The 21,227-nt window shown below is 34.7% G+C and overlaps 1 protein-coding gene across 5 annotated transcripts in view; it reads left to right on the top strand.

Annotated features, from left to right (window-relative positions):
• The window catches only part of MTA3 (metastasis associated 1 family member 3), a 132,818-nt gene that overhangs the window by 44,760 nt on the left and 66,831 nt on the right, over window positions 1-21,227 (top strand). For all 5 annotated transcript variants that reach the window (XM_051783138.1, XM_051783140.1, XM_051783137.1 and 2 more), the window contains exons 7-9: window positions 7,702-7,804; window positions 16,731-16,830; window positions 20,545-20,733. In XM_051783138.1, coding sequence (XP_051639098.1) covers window positions 7,702-7,804; window positions 16,731-16,830; window positions 20,545-20,733 — 392 coding nt within the window. The remainder of the gene's footprint in view (window positions 1-7,701; window positions 7,805-16,730; window positions 16,831-20,544; window positions 20,734-21,227) is intronic.

Below are 21,227 nucleotides of genomic sequence, written 5' to 3'. Positions count from 1 at the left end.
GAACTGCAAGCACTAATGTTAAGCTAACAGCATTAATCCCTACCAAAAGTTTTCAGTATAATTAGATTATAATATTGCAATATAGGAAAACGTATAACATATGCGTAGTATGAGTCACTTAACAGAGCAGCTACTAACCTTTAAAAGTTTTGTTTCTCTTTTAAAAATATGGAATAATTTTTTAGATTTAACAGAAAGCCATCAGCTTGAAAGTACACTGTACAGGGAGTTAACTCTGAATTTTCTCTACTTGTCTTAAGTTGCTCAGGTGCTTGAATGATGTCTTTGGGCACACAAAGATTTCCAAACTGTGTCATCCTGGGCGGCATCACAGGGGCGGCTGTCCACAGCTAAAAGTGTGCACATGCTTATCTGAACAATGGGAAGTGCCCGCTAAGAATGGTTTCTGCAAGTTAATTGCCTGTGTGTAGCAGCAGCTCCTGTCAGCTCATCCGGCTCTGCTCCTTGTGCCTGCTGTGAGGATTCTGAATGCTGAGCAAGTCAAGTAGAACCAGAGATAACTGAGCAAAACAGAGACATGTCATAGAGGGAAATGGGAGTATGTTAGGGTTGAGTTGGGAAGTGAGTTTTTAGTTTCCATGCAGAGGTATATGGAAGGGAAAAAAGCATCAAGAGGTTGACAAGTATGATGTGGAATGATTTGGTTTAAAGGTTTATCTAGAGAACTGGGCTGCTAGTCCTGCTTGAGTACTCCTACCAGCAATGGCAGACTGTTTGCAAGTACCTGTTTTAATTAGCCTGGAGGGATGTTCTTCAAACCACTGTTATGGAGATGTCTGTGTACATGCATGTGTCCGTGCAATTTTTCTCATGCTAACGGTCCCCTCCCAGCTGCAGGCTTGTTCCCAGCCTAGTGCTGCTTCTCTTGCATCTGGGTTTAAAAGGAGACCACTGTGTTCCAGGGAATTCTTTATGGAGCAGTGATCTGATACAATTAGGTACTCTCTGGCCATTTAAAACAATATAGGAAGAGTTTGGATTGGGCAAGGATGAGAACTGTGCCCTTACTAAGACACACAGAAGAGGAATTAGAATCTCTGAAAGGGAGGAAGAAGCGGCCTGTAGGGAAGATGTTCTGTTCAAAGCTTTTTTTTTTTCCTTCTAGTAAATAAAATTATAAACTCTACTCAAAGTATCTGTATAAAAAGCTAGAGTCCCACTTGCACAATTGATATCTAAAATGAATCAGATGTTTAAGGTTAGATGAGATGAATCTTGACAAATAATAAAACTCCTGTTTATATGTACTGAAATATATTTTGTTCTCAAATAGAGTTTCTGTTGGTTACACTTTTGAGTTTAAGATGAATTTTTTCTATAATACCTTCTAAAAGAAGGAGCTATTTCTTGAGTGTTATCCAATTTAAATGTGGTAGTCACTTGTCAGATTTGCAGATTTTTTTTTCATTAGTAAGCTCAGCGTAAATTTTGCATAATTAACTGTCAAACGCTTGCTCATCACAAACAATAATGTTGTTTATGTCAAATTTTAATAGGATAATATCCTTTACATCAGTCTTGCCAATCTCACTTGTAGGGAGCTGGATTAGAGATTTGTGTGCTGGGCAATTCAATACACGTTTATAGGCTTTTATCAGTTTTACTATAAATTAAACAAACCCACATGTAAATGGCTTTTCTCTACCTGTTTTCAGTAAAGACTTAGCTTCTGCCTAACTGTGCAGCTGAAAGGAGAATCTGTAGTTTAGAGTTGCAACCACATGTACTACAGAAGCTCAGTTAGGTATTTGAAGCTTTGTGTTACAAGCCATAGTGTTTTATTATGTCTTTTCAATGTTATTTAAAAATACTTACTGCCTTTTGGTACAATTTGTTTAGGTATTAAATGCATGTATAATTTTGATCAAGCACTCAATTACATGAATCAAGTTGAGTTTTTTATTCCTTATATAGGAATAGTAGAAGTATACTAAGTATATAGTATGGTAACAGAAATTTCTGAGCTTCAGTTCTCAGATCATTCACAACTTCTATGTTAACAGTCAACTGATAAGTTGGAAAAGTTGGAAATCCTGCTACTTATCAATTAGAGTTTATAAAAACTGTTCCACAGTTGAGGGGTGTTATGCGGGTTGTTCTGCTTGGAGATTGCTGCAGGTGGGTGGGGGTTTGTTTTTTTGTTTGTTTATTTGGGTTTTGTTTTGTTTTTTTTTTTACCCCTGCCCCAAACTGTAAAAGCAAGGACTGCCTTTCTCAAGATTGATTGAAGTCACTCAGAGTTTTAGTTTCATAAAAAGAGAGCCATGATATCCTACTATCTTTAGCTTCTTGAGAAGACTTAGGTTTCTGTTCTCAGTCTTCTGTTTGTTATGAACTTCCTATTTTTCATCAACTTGAAGGAAATGGTTAAAGTAGCTGTCTTATCTTTTGCCTTCTGTTTGCACCATGAATGGTCTGTGCTGTGATGTTTGTGTGGAAGGTTGTGTATGGTTGCTGTTGGAAAGATTTTGTTATCAATAATAGCTGTAGAGTCTTGGCTGAGATTGTTCAAGTACTAAATGAGTTCTGTCAGGTAGTCAGTCCTATGAAGGATACAGGTTTTTTTATTGAATGCTGTGTAGGTACTTGTTATCCCTGTGAGCACTCAAATGACCTTTCAAGCAGCAATGTCACAGGGTTTAGTTGACTTTGCTGTATTTTCTACCCCAGTAACTTTGCCTAAATGGGCTTATTCTAAGTTCAGATTCTTGCTGTTTTACTACAAGTCTGATTTTTCTTTTAAGTTTATTCTGTAGAAAATGAAAAACAAATAGCAGATGCAGATGAAATGTGATCTTTTTGCATTTGAATAAATCAAAATACTTTGTATCCTAAAGAAACAGTTCTTCTCTAAATTGTTTTGTTTAAATTTATTCACATGAAAAGTCCTATTTATCTTTAGAATGCTGAAGTCACAGGGAATTTGCATATTTATAATATTTAGGATTTTTAAAAAAAAAGCGAACCAAAACTGCAGGACTAAAGATTTCATTTTAATTTAGTCAGTTTTCTGTGTGTTTGCTTGTTCTTTGATTTTTTTTTTTTTTTTTTTTTTAAGGAATACAATCTCTATGCATTGTGGTAGCCTTTTTTAAAAAATAAATATTTTAAATATTATTATTCATGTATGGTATGGTACTCTTATTATTTTTACACAGAATCACTTTCACTATGCTTTCCTAAAAACTGTATTACCTCATGTGTTGTTATTTCAGGAATTTCAGAAAAACTGGTGCAGTCTTTCTGTATTCAGATTGGAATAGGTGCTAGACCACTGTACAGTGTCTGTCAACCAAAACATCATCTGAACTGGGGGTGGGGAGTCCAGAATCACATTGTTCAGGTTTATTTACAGATATCAAAAGAGTACAAGAAGCTAATTCCAAAATAAAGGTGAACTTCAGGTATCTTTTCATTAGTTGAATATTTACTCTTGCCCTTGAATGGTAGGTGACCTTGTAGTTTCATGCATATAATAAAGTCATTGCCTTTAGTTTTACTGTAAAAAAAAACCCCTAAAATGGAAGGGTATTATTTCATATCTGGCACTGTGGGGATTCGACCTCAATGTGATTTAATGTAAGGACTAAAAAGCGAGGAATAGTGTGACTTTAGGACATTATGTCTCCATGTTCTCTGATTTGTGTAAGTTCCCTTTTGCAGACTGTTCTGCAGGGTTTTGGGAAAGAGGCAGCCTCATTTTTTCCTTCCTTCCAGCGTTGGGCATTTCCATAAACTAGCCATTCTTGATGCAACATTATGGAGAAGTTGGTCACTAATGCATGGTTACAGCTCAGTTTATTCTGAATGTATAATTCTTTTTGTTTATTTCTAGGAATTTAGAACACAATGAATTAAATCTCTTGTGTGTTTTGTGAGTCTTGTTTTTTGATCATCAGTGATTGATTTATAAGAACCATAAAGCTGAACACTGAGAGAACTCTAAGGTCATTGGAGGCAGTTCTATTTCAAAAGAGATTTTTTCAAGTGAAGAATGGCTTTTGTTTTTTTTTTTTTATAAATTCAAGCTCTAGAGGATAAGAGGTGATTGGACTATGCATGTTCTATTGGCTTTGAAAATGCTCAGTAGCAGTTTAAATGTCTGTAGACAAGTAACAGGCCTGTTTCACCTGATATCTTTCATTTGTAGCCTCTATATGTGCCTGTTTTTCATTTCTAGTCTTTATGCGTGTGTTATGTCCATAAATTGAGTTTTACCATGAGATTTGTATAAACATACAACTCATTATCTGAATGGCTAATTGAAACCTGAATATACATCTGTCAGGAAACGTAAGGGAGAGGGGAGATTGTTCTGAAATTGAAAGGTAAACAAATCATTTTCTTTTTGCCTACACTTTTAAAATGATCTAAGCTTTCTCATGTTGCTTTTAGAGAAGTTATTTGCACATAACTCAGTTTTATTTTTTGAAGAATTGAGTGTAACATAGAATCATGCTCAATCTAATGTACTAGTTACCTTTGGGGTATTTGTCTCCAGGAAGCAAAGTCTAAAAGATCTTTAATTTCTTGTACTTCATCTTGATTGCATTTGGTTAAAAGTTTCACTTGGTTTACTTTTGTTTTGTAAATTTTTTCTTACAATTGTTTTTTGGGAGGGGTATATCATGCTTTCATTTGTTTAAAATGACTAACTGCAATGCAAATTTTTTACTTTTTTTTAAGAAGAAAAAATTACAACTTTTTTTATTAGAAGAAAGCCATGAGAAATAAGACATTGAATGATTGATGAGGCATAAAACAGGTGTATTTCTGACCATCTACTAATGTTTTCCAGTAAAATTAATCATCAGGATTAGATTGACTGTAATAAAATTATAAGCAGCACATAAAATAAGTTGGATACACTGGTATGTCATACCCTCTATTCAAAAAAATAGCTCAGTATTTCTCAGAAGCTGTAATTGGTATGATGGTGGTATTGAGGGAAGGTGACATGTATGAAACTGAACCTTCTCAGATGCACTGAGAGTGTTAAAAATTAAACTCCCCCATTCCATTTGTGACCTGGGTTTTGCAGTGTAAGGAATTAATACTATGACAACTTTATCATCTGTTCAGTTTGAATGTCCTGTACTTTGGTGTCAAATTCTAACACTATAGAAGATAAATGTTGATGTGTTAACAGAAATTGCATCTTAGTTTTAAAGGGGTCTGTGACATTAGAAATCCTGTAGTATATGGATACCTACAGGCATGATTAGCTAAGTAAAGTAAAGATAGTCAAGTAAAGCAGAGGGAGTATATAATTATTATTTTGAAAGAAGACCTCTTGAAAGAAGATCTGTTTATCTTATGAAGATCTGTGATCATCCTATACTGATACTTTCAGCACATGCAAATGAAGTTTGCATGAAAGAATGTTCATTTTCACTCCTGAAATGAACTTTCCAAAGATTTCTTCAACAGTTCTTGACTGCCTCCATGATCTGATCTGTTTAAGGTTATTTTTCCTCTTCAAGTGATAATATCCTGCCATTTAAGTGGAAAATCTGAATGAAGCTTTTTTTTGAAGTGCAGTTTGGCACAGACCACTTATTTTATGGAAACTGCTGCCTAGCATTGTGCAGTGATATTTAATACTAAAATTAATTTATGGGTTTAGATTCTTTTGGTATAGATATTCTATTGTTTGTGTCCTATTTATGTCTACTGCCACTACAAATAATGCTTGGCATTATTTCAGAATCAGTTTTATCAAGATTTACAACAACACTTTTTAGTAGCAATTGTTTAATTACCTCTAATTTAAGTAAAAATAGTAGTATTGCAATTTTTTTTGGTCTTTTTGCAAACTTGAATCAGGAGAGTGACATGTTTTGAATACTCATGCTATGCTTGTATAATGTTTTCTCTTTGGGAGAAGTGTAGTTTGCCTGAGTATTGTTATAATCTCCAGAATATGATGTCCTGAAACAGTTAAATATCATTAAAGATATTTAAAATATATATATTAGCAGATTGAAATGAAGTACTCAGACATTATTTATAAAATGTAGAACATCACCCACTAAGTGTCTGTCACAGATGGAAAAAATGAATGTATTGACAGGTGTGTAATCCATTGAATGAGTTTATAGACTTAAAATCCTATCCAAGATTGCCAGAAATTAACAGTTTGTCTCCAGTACTAGATGTGATTTAGCTTGAACAGAAGCAGAATTCCCATAAGACAGCCAATTCTTTATTGCATGTGTATTGAAAGAAAGTAATGTACTGTGTTTTTCTGAGAATGTGACTGTGAAATTTGTTCCTGAAACATTAACCAGACAGTATGGTGCAGTCCTAACTTGTGTGTTTGGTAGGGATAAATATATACCACCTTTTAATTCCCTTCCAGAACGAATGTGCTAGAGAAACTCACTTTATATGATGTGATTTCAGAAGAGCCAGTGCTTGGTTTGAAGTCTGTTTCCAGCCTCTTAAGTATACGGGTTATGTCATGTCTTGATACTGGCTGTTTTCATTAAGTCATAAGAAATAGCACAGACTAAAGTGATCTTCTGTGTGCTCAGAGAGGTACCTACACAGCCTAGATTTTCAAAGGGAGTGGAATGACCGTGTCTGACAACAGTTTTTTTTATTCTCATAGTAGCTCATAAAAGTCACAGATAAGTACTGGCAATCAGCTAAACATTAGTGTTTTTCACATGTTTACTTAAGGAAGAACACATTTGTATTTTAAAACAGCAAGGAAAGACAATGATTTTAACTTTATTTTTGTCATCTATTGTGGCCACAGATGTGTTAGCTACATCCCACACGTAGGTCTTCTTAGACTAGTAGAATACGTGGTGCTTGCTCTGTCAGCCTCTGAAATGTTTCTTATTTTACAGAAGAAGCTATTGGTGTAGTAGGCAAGACAAGATCTAGGCTTCCATATGAATGGGAATCATTGTAATGAATTCACACTTCATTGTTCTTCCAAGCAGTACAAATGTCATACTCTTGTAATAATGAATAAAGGACAAATTAAATTGCAGAAACCACCACCGTTGTTTTGGCCATGTGCTTGTTCACAAATTTCTCTGTTCAGATAAATGGAGTTGGGAAATGATGATGTAGTATATAGTAAATTTCTTGTGGTGTAGCTTTATGTATTACTTTATAGGAGGATATAACTAGTCAATGTACACAGCAATTTTAATAGTATGATTTATGTTAAAAATACAGATAATGTAGTGGCTGAAGAGGTGAAAAATATGTTAAAATGTACTAGACAGCAGTTTTGCCTAATGATTTGTATTTTGGGGGCATAGAATAGAAATTGAATAGAATTTAATTACTAAAGCTGGTTAAGTGTAAAATTTATTTCAGTATGGCTTAAGTGAAACAGTAACTTTCATATAGTAGAGAAACAATTTAAAGAAACTACTGGTTAGTTAGGTTATGGTTTCAATTTTATAATCACATTTTATTAAGGTTCATTTATACTACACCTCCTAAGAATGTCTCCTTAAATTGAAATGTTGATGTTAACGGAAGAGATTTATTTTGATGATGCTACATTATGGAATTTAAGTGGATAACTGCTGATTGTTAAGTCCTCCATGTGTGTATGTGTTTAAAAATGTACAATGTCTCTTTTAAACGTAGTAGAACTACACAGAGAAAAACATTGTGAGTAATAAGTGTTTTGTCCCATCTACCTTTTGACAGGAGAATTAGATGACAGAGAACAGGCAAAGCTGGAAGTAAAAGTATGGGATCCAGATAGCCCCCTTACTGACCGTCAGATTGACCAGTTTTTAGTTGTAGCACGGTAAGATTAAAATCCTCTAATAAAAAAATCCTTTTCCTTTTCCTGCTGACTATTTATTCCCCCATATCGTGTTACTCAACCTGTTTGCCATTTTGTGAGCCCTACTCTTTCCCAAAACTAGCTAAAAGAAACTCAGACCATAACTTTGTTATATTTACTGAAGCTTCCAATACAGGAGAGAGAAAAAGAGAGTTTTGGAATAATGCTACACTCCCTGTATGTCAGGTAGAATTTGTAGTAGAATTTGATACTTTGAATGTAGACATCAGTCTGTTTTCCCCTCAGAGTAAATGAAAAAGGATTTCAGTGCTAATAATTCAGTCTTGTATTACAGTACTTGGAATTTTATGGTGTAAAATAGAAGTTAAGAATAGAAATAAAGAAAATGTTAACAAATTAAATGAATGCAGAACTTGCCAAGTATGCATATAAGCTGAATAATACGCAATGTAATTATTTTGGATGAATGTTGAAATATAAGTTTTGAAGTGTTGCATTTCATTAGTGAAAAAAATCAGGTCAGTTCAATTTTATAAATTAATGTGATTATGCAGATTTATGAGAGGAACATCAAAGCACTTTGAATTAATAAATACCTTTAAAAATACTTCTCTACTATTAAAAAAAAAACTTCAAAAAAATCTATACACTTCTGACTAAAGGACAATTCTACATTCATAAAATACACCAGGCTTTGCTACTTACAAATGTAGTACAAAAGTACTGTTCTAATGATAGCAGAGAACTGTTAATCACAGTTAACACAGGGATTTTATCCTGAATCACTCCATGTCCTGTATTTTCTGTAACCTGGTTGCACAGCGTAGTTTCAAATCTTCTTAGCCAAATAATCCTTGTACATGGTTTCTAGTTTTTGTTCTTTTTCTTTCTCCCTTTTCAACAAAACATTCAAGGAAGGAAATGGAGAAGTTGTTTTATATTTTCCAGCCTATGTGTATGGTAAAATAGGTTGCCAATTTACTGTTTTACAGGTCAGATGCTGATCCACCTGGTTTTTTCTTACTCTCCCACTTGTAGTGCTAATTCCTTTCTAGACAGTGCTAAAACTTGCCTGCTTTTGTTTAATTTTCAAGCAAGCCAGAGGGATTTAGGTGTTAACATGCATCCATTCAGAAAATCACAATGCCTGGTAGCTGCTCCATAGAGCAGAACCCAGGAAACAGAACTGCTTCTTCACCAGCAATATAATACCTGGACATGTGTGGGCAGACTATTATGGGGTGCCCTAAAAAAACATCTGCATAAAGGTTATGTGAACTTTTGTAGAGTTCATTCATTGCCTTTAAATTCCTACTTCCTATTTTGCAGTTACTCTGGGGAGCTGAAGTAGTATACTGTGGAGTCCAAAATGTTCCCAGAGGAGGGTAGCAGTAAGCAGTGTGCTGGAAAGTGACAGAGAATAAATTAAATACTTAGGGAAAAGCATACTCTTCTTTGTGTTACTTAAGACATCCTATGCAATGCTGTACCCTGATCAAGACTGCATTTATTTAGAAGTTGATAAATTTCTGTAAAGAAGACTTCTGTTATGGTGGGTCATGGCTGACCAATTGTAGCTATTAAGGGATCTTGTGGTAGGCAAACAACATCTGTAATCAGATGTTACTCAGGTGCATCTTTATGGATGTTCCTCCACAGAACTCTTCATTCTTGTATGTTGGTTTTTAACTGACAGAAAATGTTTTCAACCTCCTATATACTTTCATTCACAGACTGCAAGATTGTATTCCTGTTGCTTCTCAGACAGATTTTCACCAATTTCTGGAGAAAGAGTTCTGTGATGATTGTGGCAACTTTCAATTCAGTGTGTTATATGGTTGCAAGTTTTATAGCGAACCGTTATATGGGACATTAAAAGCTCTTGAGTAACAGTGAAGTTGTTATTATGCTCTGGTAAACTGCTTACAAACAGTTCTGCCGTGGCCTAACTTCATTTCACTGGGCATTAGCTATGCCTGCTGCATTTCCACTTGGGATGGTCCTTCTCTGGTTATGTTTAGTTTTGCAAATTTGAAAATCTGACAATAGGAATTTTTTCCTAAATGCTTTCCTAGATGTGTTTTTGGTTAAGTGTGTGTAAGCTATCTGTATTTGACATTTTAAAAGCATTTTCAAGTGATCCTTTTTACATGTTGCATCAAAGGCATTGAGTATTCAGTTTCTTCAGTCTGATCTGGTTGAAAGAAGAGTTACTTTTGTCCATAAATGCTTCAGTTTTTTCCATCACACAAGCATGCTTTGTTGGTTTTTTAGAAGGTGTTTAAATACTCTTTCTATTTATGTTGCCCATTTGCAAGAACGTTTATATTTGTCTTTTGGCACATAGCTTTCCCAGTCAGACAAGATTTGTTTACTGTCTCAGGAATGAGAGGCATTTTTCTAGGTTTATATGCTTGGTCAGTCTGAGACTGTCACTAAACCCTATATGCAATAATTTGCTGGATAGAAAGATAGAAGAATATGCCTATCCTGTCCAGAAATTGGAAATAGCAGTGCCAGGAAAATTGGTGAAGGTTTTGAAAAAAAACCATAAGCATCCATAACCTTGGTCTCCCCGAGTAGTCTTGCTTGACATACAAATCTTGAAAGTACCTTATTGCCACTACTGAAGCATAATTTGGGTAAGGGCTCTTGCTTGAACTAGCAAAAACATCTGTTAGGAGAAGCTTGAAGCATCAGACTAATGTATTCTGGGTTTGAGTTGTTTTTTGGATAATGTTTGTACTCTGACAATGAGAATTCCAACAGCATTTTCTACTCCACTCAAGTAAGATACAACTTCATCAAGCAGTTTTTCTTCTGTCCTATACGTTGGCAACATTTCTTCTGTGTCTACTAGCTTCAAAGAACAGGAGTTTGAGAAGCTGCAACAGGAGTTTAGATCTGGCCACATTAGCAAATAGTTCAGTACAGTAGAAGGTGATTTGTAGAATTGAAATGTTTGGTGCTGAGGACCTAGTGTCCACACTGTGCATGTTTTGAGCTTTATTTTTAGTGTAACTAATCAGGCCCCATGGACTAAATATCTATGAGTACATGGAACTACTTTAACAGAAACCCAGTTTTTGTGCTATGAGATACTTTATGTTGTTGGTTAAAGTGCAGTAGAAAAAAACCACTATGGACAGTGGCTTTGAAACTCCTTTCCTATTTTGAACTAAATGACTGATACAGATGCACCCTGTTTCCTCCAGTCATCAGTCTCTATCATTCCTAATATACAAGAAGTACTTCATTTCATTGTCAGATAAATAGTCCTGCCTGTTTTTCAGTTTGTCAGAATCATAAGTAATCCTGCCCAGTCTCAACTGCGGTAGGAGTTGTGGGATCTGATCTGGACAGATGCTGAGAGCTGTAGACATGACCCTTTTTTTTTCTTTCATTTTTTTTCTTTCTGCTAATTTGTTTTATAATTCATTGCATGATACATTGTTGGAACATTCTAGTCCTGTTTATGTACTTTATGATGCAGTGAAACAGTTAACAACTTAGTTCTTTTATTCTGCTTCATCTAACTACGTTATCAACACAGTCTTCTGGAAGGAATATATCTCTAAATTAAGCTATGTTACAGACATTTGTGGTCCCAGTTTATTTTCAACTAAACCAGAGTTTTGAAATCTAATTAAAATAGCCTTGTAGCATTGCATCTCTACCTTTAAATTTTGTACTTTTATTTCTATGAAATTAAAATGGTGTTACAGACCTCTGACATATTTCTCTTCATTTTAATGCTTATTTTTTGATGTATAATCACAGAAGAATGGAAAATTACTTGTTAGTCATTTTAAATTAGAGCTTGATTCTTTGTGTGTTGTTCCCACTTTCCCATTTTCTCTAATACAGTGATTATATTAATTTTCTGTTTGTTACTGTTGATTTAGTTATAAGTGCTCATGGTATATTGGTGTGTTTGGATGTGTTCTATGATTCTATGTGTGTTTGTTACATGAATTTATCTTATAGTGAGGAAGGGACCCCAGTGCAGCTTCAACTAGCAAGGTGTCTTTCATCATATTGAGGAAAAGAAAACACTCACCAACTGAGAACAATAAGTAAAAACATTTACAAGTGTGATCAAATAGTAATGCTCTGTTCTTGCAAAATAATGCAATGTAGTCAGTGGCAGTAGACAAGATTCCCAAAAATCATAAATGAAGATAAATACATTAAAGTCAGCAGTTTGAAAACTTGAGTTTTCAATGGATGCTCTGGATTCTCTTTAGGTGGTAAGAAGTAAAAGAAATTGGAGTTCATTAAAGAAGTAATTAAATTTAATGGCAGCATTGCAACATGAAATGAAACAGTAAAAATGGTGAAAAATCTTGATGCCAACACTGCACTCGCACAACTAGATATTTGCTAGCAAGGTGAATTACAGCATTTAATGGTAGACAGATTGTTTGGCAATAAAAAAGAAAAATATGTTCACATCAAGTTTATTAGGCGTATCAAAAATTCTACATTTCTGCCTGTCTGTCACGCTTGGCCAATATATGTTTATTCCTTTGTGCATTTTGTATTACTGTACTCTTTGACCCAGATCCATTTAAAAAGAACTAATTCAAACTTGGAGCTGAATTTCTTTTTGCCTTTTTTTTTTTAAATGTATTTTGATCTATTGCAGTATAAAGAAAAAAAATTCTGTAGCAGCATTTTCATGGACCTGCTTTTAGGGGGCTGTAAATCTCCTCCTCTGTGACTGTGAAATTGCAGGATGGCAGAAAGATGATAACTTAAATAACATCCCATGAATTAAACTACTTCTGTGTATCAGATTCTATTTCTGTTGAATAAGAAAGATTTCAAATGTTTCATTTCTGTTCATATAGTAATGAAAGTGAAAGTTGGTTGTAGCATACATCCTTACCCTAACTTTGAGAGTCTTTCAGCAAAAGAATAGTGGCAGGTAACTTTTCATGTTTATCATGTCATCTCTCATTGAGCTGTAAATATCTGAAGTGATAATAATGAAGCATAGCACTGCAGAGACAGTTTCTTAGAAAGGCAAGGAAAATATGTCTTCTGGAACAGCATCATTTTACTTTGAATATGTTCTTCAGGTCAGATTTTGCAAAATTGACTAGAAGAAATCTCAGGGGTATTTTCAGCTTTAATTAATGTAGTGCTGCTGACATATATCCTCACTGAAGAAGTATTTTTTCTTTTTTCCAATATTTTAAGTATCACAAGACTCTTAAAGAGCAATCAGGTTATTAATTGGCTTAAAATTTACAGTAGTCTAAGAGGTCATCTTTTAGGACTGATTCCAATTCGCAGTGAAGAGGAACATTGAAGTAATAGTAAGGAAAACAAAAAGCTTTCCTAGTATGTAGAAAACCACCAAAGATCACTTAACTATTTTCCTCAAAAATATTAGCTCTTAAGTGAGGCATAGGTCTTGTTCATTAGTTTGCCAGCATCTGTGGAAAACTGTGGATTTGCAGATTCATGTATGCACAATTGTGGTTCACTTCAAACAGCTTTGGCCAGAGTATAGCCACTACTTGTCTGGTATCGCTGAGACAAAGAAAAAATGTATAAAAGTGAACAATTTTAAAATATTCTCAGATTAAGAAGAATATCTGTCTCAGCTGGATTTTTGAGAACACAAGGTAGAAGAAAATTGAGAGTTACTGGTCTGGATCCAGAACTTCTGGATCTGGTTTGATGCCAGACTGCTGTTGTTCCTGGAGAAACCAGTGGCTATTTTTATTCTGATGTATAATCACAGTGGTTCCAGATTTTCTTTGGTAAATAACAACCCTTTTCAGAACTAGTTATTGATGAGCAACTGAATCTTTGGAAGTTGTTAAGACAGTCCGTTGTGTCTGGTGCTTCATAATTTCATCGGCTACTACTGATACTAATCTTATGCAAAAATTTGAACGATTACTTCCTTTAATGTCTTACAGTTGAACTGTAACAAATTTGGAGAAATGTATTTTCTGTGTTCAAAACCTAATCTGAAGTTTTCGCTAAATGTAAAGCACACAGGTACAACAACCCTAGAAAGCTCACCCTGGTTTTCTTTTGGACACAGATCTTGTTGAGTTTTGCTGAGTTTGTGTTTTAATTACTTGTTGAGTAATTTGTAAGTAGCTTGCTGAGCACAGTTTTTTGGGTTGAGTTTATTATTGAATTAAATATAGCTTCAATTAAATATTTATAGTTATTCTTTGGATTTTACCAACTTAATGGGATATCAATATTGAAGAGTTTTTAAAAAGAAAAAAATGAGTACTTATGGTGTGACTGTTCAACCTGTGTTGACTTAATACTGAATTTTATTTTGGTAGCAGGTAGGTGAAGACAGTAGTGTGTCTTCTGGAAATGGCATTGACTAGTTACTTATTTTTTCCTTTTAACATTTTTTAAACAATTCTTTGGTATTATTATTAGAAAAAAGTGACAAAGGAAATGTTTTGACCTTTGCATCAATATGTTACTCATATCTGCATTTTTAATTGAAAAACATAAAAATTAGTGTATTTCAATGATTTCTAAAAATCCATATTGAATTAGGGTCTGAATTGCATAGCTAGATTATACAGAGCACCGTATATCACTATTAAGTTTTGAGCCTAGTTGCTATTTAATAGGCAAATGCTTTAGAATTTCTACACTTCTTTGGATTGTCTGAAAAATTCACTGTTTTTCAAGAATTTCCAAGGAAAGGTGAACTGGAAGTTACTTTGATTTCAAGAAAGCCACAGACATGCACATACCCCCTGGTTTGTGTCCTGTACCATCTCCATCCCCTTTCCTGTCCCTGTTGCCCCCCCTAAATGGCATTATTGTTATTATAATGTTGGTTTTATTATTTTTTATTATACTGTTTTTAATATTTTGTCTTTGTGTGTTTTATTTATTTTTACCCTTGTGTAACTCATGCTTCTTGGTTGTGATCCTCACCTACTCAGTACAGCACTGGAAGAAGTGTCAACTGGTGCATCAATTCTTACCTGTTTATCACTTATTTAAAATAAACCTTATATCGTGACTTAATTTTTGACTTTACATACTGGGCAACATAATTCACATGCACTTGGTCTCTGAAATCAGCTTTAAGTTTGATCTGCCAGAGAGTGACTTGTGAGAACATGTTCCTTGTAATGTTTATAGCAGACTCTGATTTTACTTTAGAAATGTGATAAAAAGAAAGTAGTGTTGATTATGCAAAAGGAAGCTAAGAAGCTAGTAGGTAGCAGCAAAAGGGAAATACAGTCATGCTACATTCACCAGTTTGAACAGTAATGACAGAAGGATCACAGGAAAGACTGTTCAGCTACAACTGTTATCAATGCCAACATGTTGAAAGGGGTTGACAGACTATCAAGAAATGTGTTCACAATAGAGCCTTATTCTTGGGACTGATTTGTGGACAAATACTATTCTATATACTGCCAAGCTTCAAAACAAAAAGACAAAATAAGTGTATGTGTGTGTTCTTGTCACATATTTGCGATCCCTGCAAAGAGGGAGCAAAGCTCATGGAACAGTATTTGAATATCACTTATTTATTCCACAGCCTTTAGAAATCTAAGCAGTTAATATCAAGAGTCTGTGAATCATTACTGTTGAATCTTAACTGTGTCTTATAAGATTTTGGCAGCATGTATTGAAACATTCAGTATTAAATCTTTTTAGATTCAAGATGAAATTGAAATAACAGACATTATTAGCAGTTTCTCCATGATCCATTATACACCTCAGTGAGTTTAAGTCTTGATGCACATTCTTTTATTGATGAATATTGGATTTATAGAATACAGTAATGTGTGTTGATCTGTCAGTGGCATTCTCCATTGGTATAATTTTGCACTTATAAGTTGTGCAGAGTGTAATTGCTGGGCAAGGCTTCAGTCCTTAGTCCAGAGGCTTATGCTGCATTAGAAATGTTATGTAACTAGGTCTTGAATTTAGAAGGGCTTTACTTAATAACTGCAACAAATAGTTTTTTCTGAAATCACAGTGACACAATGCACCTCAAGAGTCATTACACAACTCCAGGTACTAGAGCAACTTCTCTTCTGTTAATTAATAACCTTTTGTGTCGCTGCATCTTTGCTCATTTCCTGTATGGGCTCAGCCCAGTCAAATTCTCTTATGCATCTTTCCCTTCACTGGGCATGACATATAGATGTACTTCCAAGAAATGTGAACAATTTAGAACAGTCACATTCACACTAATTCTCCACCTCTATTTCTTTTTGTTGCTCTGATAAGTGTGATAAATGCCATGTACAATTAATCAACAAAAGTGGAAAAAAAAGGTAAAGGTTTGGAGAAAAACTTATCCATTTCAATAATGCTGGAATGCTTTTACTAAGCATGCTGATAGATCCATTTATTTTATTGTTACTTTAAACCTGTGAGAAAAATAGGATTTTGGTGGTACCTTAGACTAAGCTGATATGCTTTCTTTGGATCGCTGATGGTAGTAGTAGACATGCACTACTGAAGTGAATAAAATTTCCTCATGGGGACATGGTGAACTGCTTTTTAATTTGTATTGTAATTTGTTAAGCATTATGGCTTTTTAACTTTGGAAATAAGTCATGGTTGTAAAACCCAAACTGTGTAGAATCTCTGACTTTGTAATTAATAAAAAAATTGGTATATTAAAAGGTTGGTACGTTACAATTCTCTGAATATCTTTTGTTTCTATGCTGTTTTTCTAACATGTATGTTGTTACTTTTGGGGGGAGAAAGTCAGAGTTTTTGCTGCAGTGTTGAGTGGTTTTTCTTGAGTATCAAGTTAGCAAAGATCTGAAATCTTAACAGTTACAGTATGTGACTTCTGTTTTTAAAAGGACACTTTTATAGAGATGACATAGTCTGATAATAAAAAGAGATTACATCTTTCTGTGTATTTACTGGCTCTACTGTTTGTCTGTTGTAGTGCGGTTGGCACGTTTGCTCGAGCACTGGACTGCAGTAGCTCCGTCAGGCAACCTAGTTTACATATGAGTGCAGCTGCTGCTTCCCGAGACATCACACTGGTAGGTGGCTTCTTAAAAAGCTACAACTTCTATATCTGTGAATTCAACACTGTCTGATACTCCACAGTCCCTATTTTCCTTCTCATGTCCTTTAGAGGACCTGCAAGGTATATATGTATGCATTTATATATATTTATATATATACATTTATTTATGCATGCAAGGGTTGTGTGTGTGGTAGAAAGTCCTTTGTGTTTTCTGTAAGCTTGGTGGTACTGCCTTTGTAATCACAGTGTAAATCACTTGACTTTAGCTGTGGTAATTTCCATACCAGAGTGGATAATGCACATTCTATAGAGATTCATTTGGTGTAATTGAGCAACAGTGTGATTAAAGTATGTGGTAGTAAAGCTGATTGAAAATTGTATAGATAATACTTTTTACTTACTATATATGTCATCAAATTTTCTAAAGAATAAGCAATTTGATTTTGTAAGCGTATTTTTGAAGAACATTTTAATTAGTATATTCTTACTGTGTTTCCTTAGTTTGTTAAAATATTTGTTGTAATGTAAGCACCTGCACCTTTTAGAGAAAGTTAAAAATATATCAATTACAGACCAAAGGTTTGTCTCTATATTCATACTAGCTGAGATGACAAGATGTGCTACAGTAATACAGGTGTACCAGGAAAACTATGTGAGAACAAAAATATTACTGTTTCATAGAATCAGGTTTGACTTACATTTCCAAAGACATCAGCAGTTGTTTATTATTTTAAGTATTTATGTGCAGAATCATGAAGATGATAGTTTAGGCTAAAGTAGACCTGCTGCTCTCCAGATACTGGAGTACTAGAACTAGAGGACACTCGATAAAACTAAAAGATCAGTTTGAAACAGTTAAGACACTGCCTTAAAAATTAGATAGAGAGCCTCTGAAATCAAAATTTTGTGGGAATGGGCAGTACCAGCAGGTTAAAAAAAAGGGTTAGGAAAATTATGGACCATTGGCCATAAATGGGTACTGAGGAGTGTAGGGAAAGGTGTTCCATCTGAACTTCTTAATTCCCAAGGCTTGTAGATGCTGGTCAATGAAATGGGAATTGACCTCAGATTGTAATTAGACTTACCTGCACATTTTCTCAATGCAACATTCCTTGGTGCTACTATAAGAGACAATGCTTGGCTAGATGGATGACTGATCAGATTCAGTAGGGCAGTACTTATATTCCAGATAAAATATATTCATTGGTATGATGAGAGAAATATTTAATTTATTACCTTTTGCAGGGTACTCAAAGGCTATTGAACAGGAATCAGATTTAGTCTGGACTATGGTAGTGTAATAAAGGCAGTGGCAAAAAGTAATGTTTTCAGTAATAATCAAAATGAGTTTTCAGTTTCACACTTGCTGATATGACTTTACAAACACAATTCTATTAACATTAAATACTTTATTTCTTTCATCTGGATAGTTCTTTAACATTTTTCATTTTATTAAGATTTAGTTAGAATAAGAATTTCTAATAGATTTCACATATTGCATATACTTCTTACTGTATTCAGTGATTAATAAAATAGATTCATCCTTATAGCAATTTCTTCTTTGAAAGTACATGTGCAGTGCTGCTGATAAAGGGACACTTTCAGTCTTTGAGTGCCATGTAAATGTTTCTCTCTTGCAAATGATCCATTAAGTTCCATTACACTTAATGAAAGGCATATCTTATAATGAGGCACCAGAGGAGCCACCCCAGGCTTAATTATTGTGTCTGTCTCTTCTCATTTTCCTACCCCCTCAGCTTTTTAAAACCCTTCTCTTTTGCTTTTTGGCAACACACTTCCTTCTAAGTTAAGAAAAGACATATTTGTCATTATAATAGTTACTTTTTCAGACATTCCCATGCTAATTGGGAACGTATTTTCAGCAGCAGTTAAAGTTAGTAGAGACATTTGCAGGACCTGTGGCATATGTCGTTTATGCTTTGGAAGGGATATAGGAGCATAACACTAAGAAAATTATACTTCTATATTCTTATTGCAAGGCAGATAACCCTTACACCTGAAGTGCTGTTAATGGGATTTCTGTACACCACACCTGTCACTTTCCAATATTCCTAATTAGTTGTTTTGGTCAGAGATAACTATAAACAGACTGATACTAAAAAAAAAAGAGAGAGAAAAAGCATGGGTTATAAACATGAATAAATTCAGGGAGGTCTTGCAGCAGAACAGCAAGTGAGAGGTGTAATGAGGCAAGGCAGGAAATTACCAGTGCTTTTAGAAAACCCTACTGAAGATGAGAAACAATGTGTATTTACCTTCTTAGATGATAATAAATATGTTTCTCTTACAGTGATAAAGACTTGTGAGACAAACAAGTGAATCTTGCATTTCTGGGCTTCTCAGAGGCAGAGTTTTATTTTATAATGAAAACTGTTCTCTAACAAGAGAAAAAGAATGAGAAGGCTTTCTGTTTCAGATTCTTAAACACTGCACATTGCATATACATATAAGCAAGAGCCTCTTAAGACAAAGCAGGTGGATGCTCCTTTTAGTAGATGTTCAGAAGAGCCCGTGCTACTTTACTGCAAGGACTTAAATCTGGTTTTGGATGTCTCTTCATAATAAAAAATATGAAGTTTTTTTCCTTTTCATTTTGAATAATAGTGACATTGCTTCTTGCAGACAAAACAGTTCCAGAATCTTGTGTTTGATAGCACTCAAAGACTTATAGTGAACTCTGGAGAAAGACAACAGTCACTCATAGCAGATGGAAAACGATGAGGAGAATCCATTATTTGCAGTACATTTGGATGCAGAAGCTCAACTGGAATTGCTCTGGAATTGCTATACTGGCACATAATATAGGACTGTTCCTTCCTTGAAAGGTTTTCTCATGAGTTTAGGGCCATGTGAGAGTGTGCATGCTGTGCTCACAGCTCAACACTGTAGTGGGACAAATACGAAGGAGACTGATGTTACACAGTATCATGTCTTATAACTCTAATACCTCCTTCAGCAAAACAATTTGTGCTTGTGATGATGGGGTCTTTTGGGATGCTGAGTCAGAAAGACTTCTTGTATGTTGCTCATTTTCCCAATGGTTGGATTTGTTTACTTTTCATATTCCTCATCGTTGGTTAGCAATGTGAGTGTTCAGTGTTGCTTGTAGTGTGAAGAACATTTTAACATGTTTGTTTTCCATTCTTCTCTTTTATAACACAAAGAGAATCAACCAAAGAAACCTTATTTACCTGTCTCTGACAGCAGTGTTTAGCAAGAGACAAATATCTTGCTTCTTTTTAAGTATGATCATAATGAAAACAATAAATGTCTTCCTTCACCAGCAATGAGAATATTGAGCACATAGATGTCTGAGCAGCTGTTTAGTTACTATTTAGAGCTTCTGTTAATTGAAGATGGCCCCTCAGTCAATATATGCCACTGTCTTTATTGGGTTACTTAGAACCAATTTCTACCAACTAAAGATTCTTCAGAAATGTTTGCTAGTAATTTGCGGGAACTAATAAACTAATGTCATTTTTGGTAAACATTTTTTCAAGGCATTTCCTTTCCCAAATGAAGTAATAAACAATTTATTTTCCTTATATTCCACAGCAGTAAACTATGATATCAAGATAGATTTGAAATTTAGCATTATTTGAGGCTACTCGCTTGGCTTATAGAGAATAATATATTGAATTTGCATTAACTGAAATGGACTACTGTCTATTTAAACACATCTTAATTCTCTTCTTGTCCTTGCCAGTTTCATGCAATGGATACACTGCATAAACACAACTATGATTTGAGCAGTGCCATCAGTGTTCTAGTGCCACTTGGAGGGCCTGTCTTGTGTAGAGATGAAATGGAAGAGTGGTCAGCATCAGAAGCTAGTTTGTTTGAAGAGGCGTTGGAAAAGTATGGCAAGGACTTCAATGACATTCGACAAGACTTTGTAAGTATGCAAGTTGTACACATTCCTGTAGCTGTGTTTTCACATGGTTGATCATAACTGCTTTCTATAGGTTTGGAATATTTAGCTTTTGGAGAAATCTGTGTGGCTTATATATGTAACTAAAATACGTATACATTTTATCTGGCTGAAAATCAATATGCTTTCTTGTCTGATGACATTCTTTGGAAGAATGGTGACAATATCATCATGGGTAGGCTTTGTGAACGAAGACTTGGGAAGGGCTCTACCCACATTTGCTTCAAGCGCGCTGGTGGCTGAAGAGGCCAATGCAAGATAGTCAAGTCTGGTTGCAAAAGGCACAGCAGAAAGACTCCTTGGATGGTATCGGCAAGGCACGATTACTTCTGCATTGTCTTTTGTCTTCGATGGTGATCCTCATGTGTTCTCAAAGGAAGCAACAGCGTTATGGATTGTGTGTCTCCAGACTGCCCGATTGGAGGCCAGAGTAGACCAGCGATGAAGATCAATGTGAC

This window comes from Manacus candei, unplaced genomic scaffold (assembly GCF_025592945.1).
Source record: "Manacus candei isolate 608988 ecotype Guabito, Panama unplaced genomic scaffold, ASM2559294v1 h1tg000017l, whole genome shotgun sequence".
Taxonomy (NCBI): domain Eukaryota; kingdom Metazoa; phylum Chordata; class Aves; order Passeriformes; family Pipridae; genus Manacus; species Manacus candei.
This window is presented reverse-complemented; position numbering and strand designations above follow the sequence as displayed.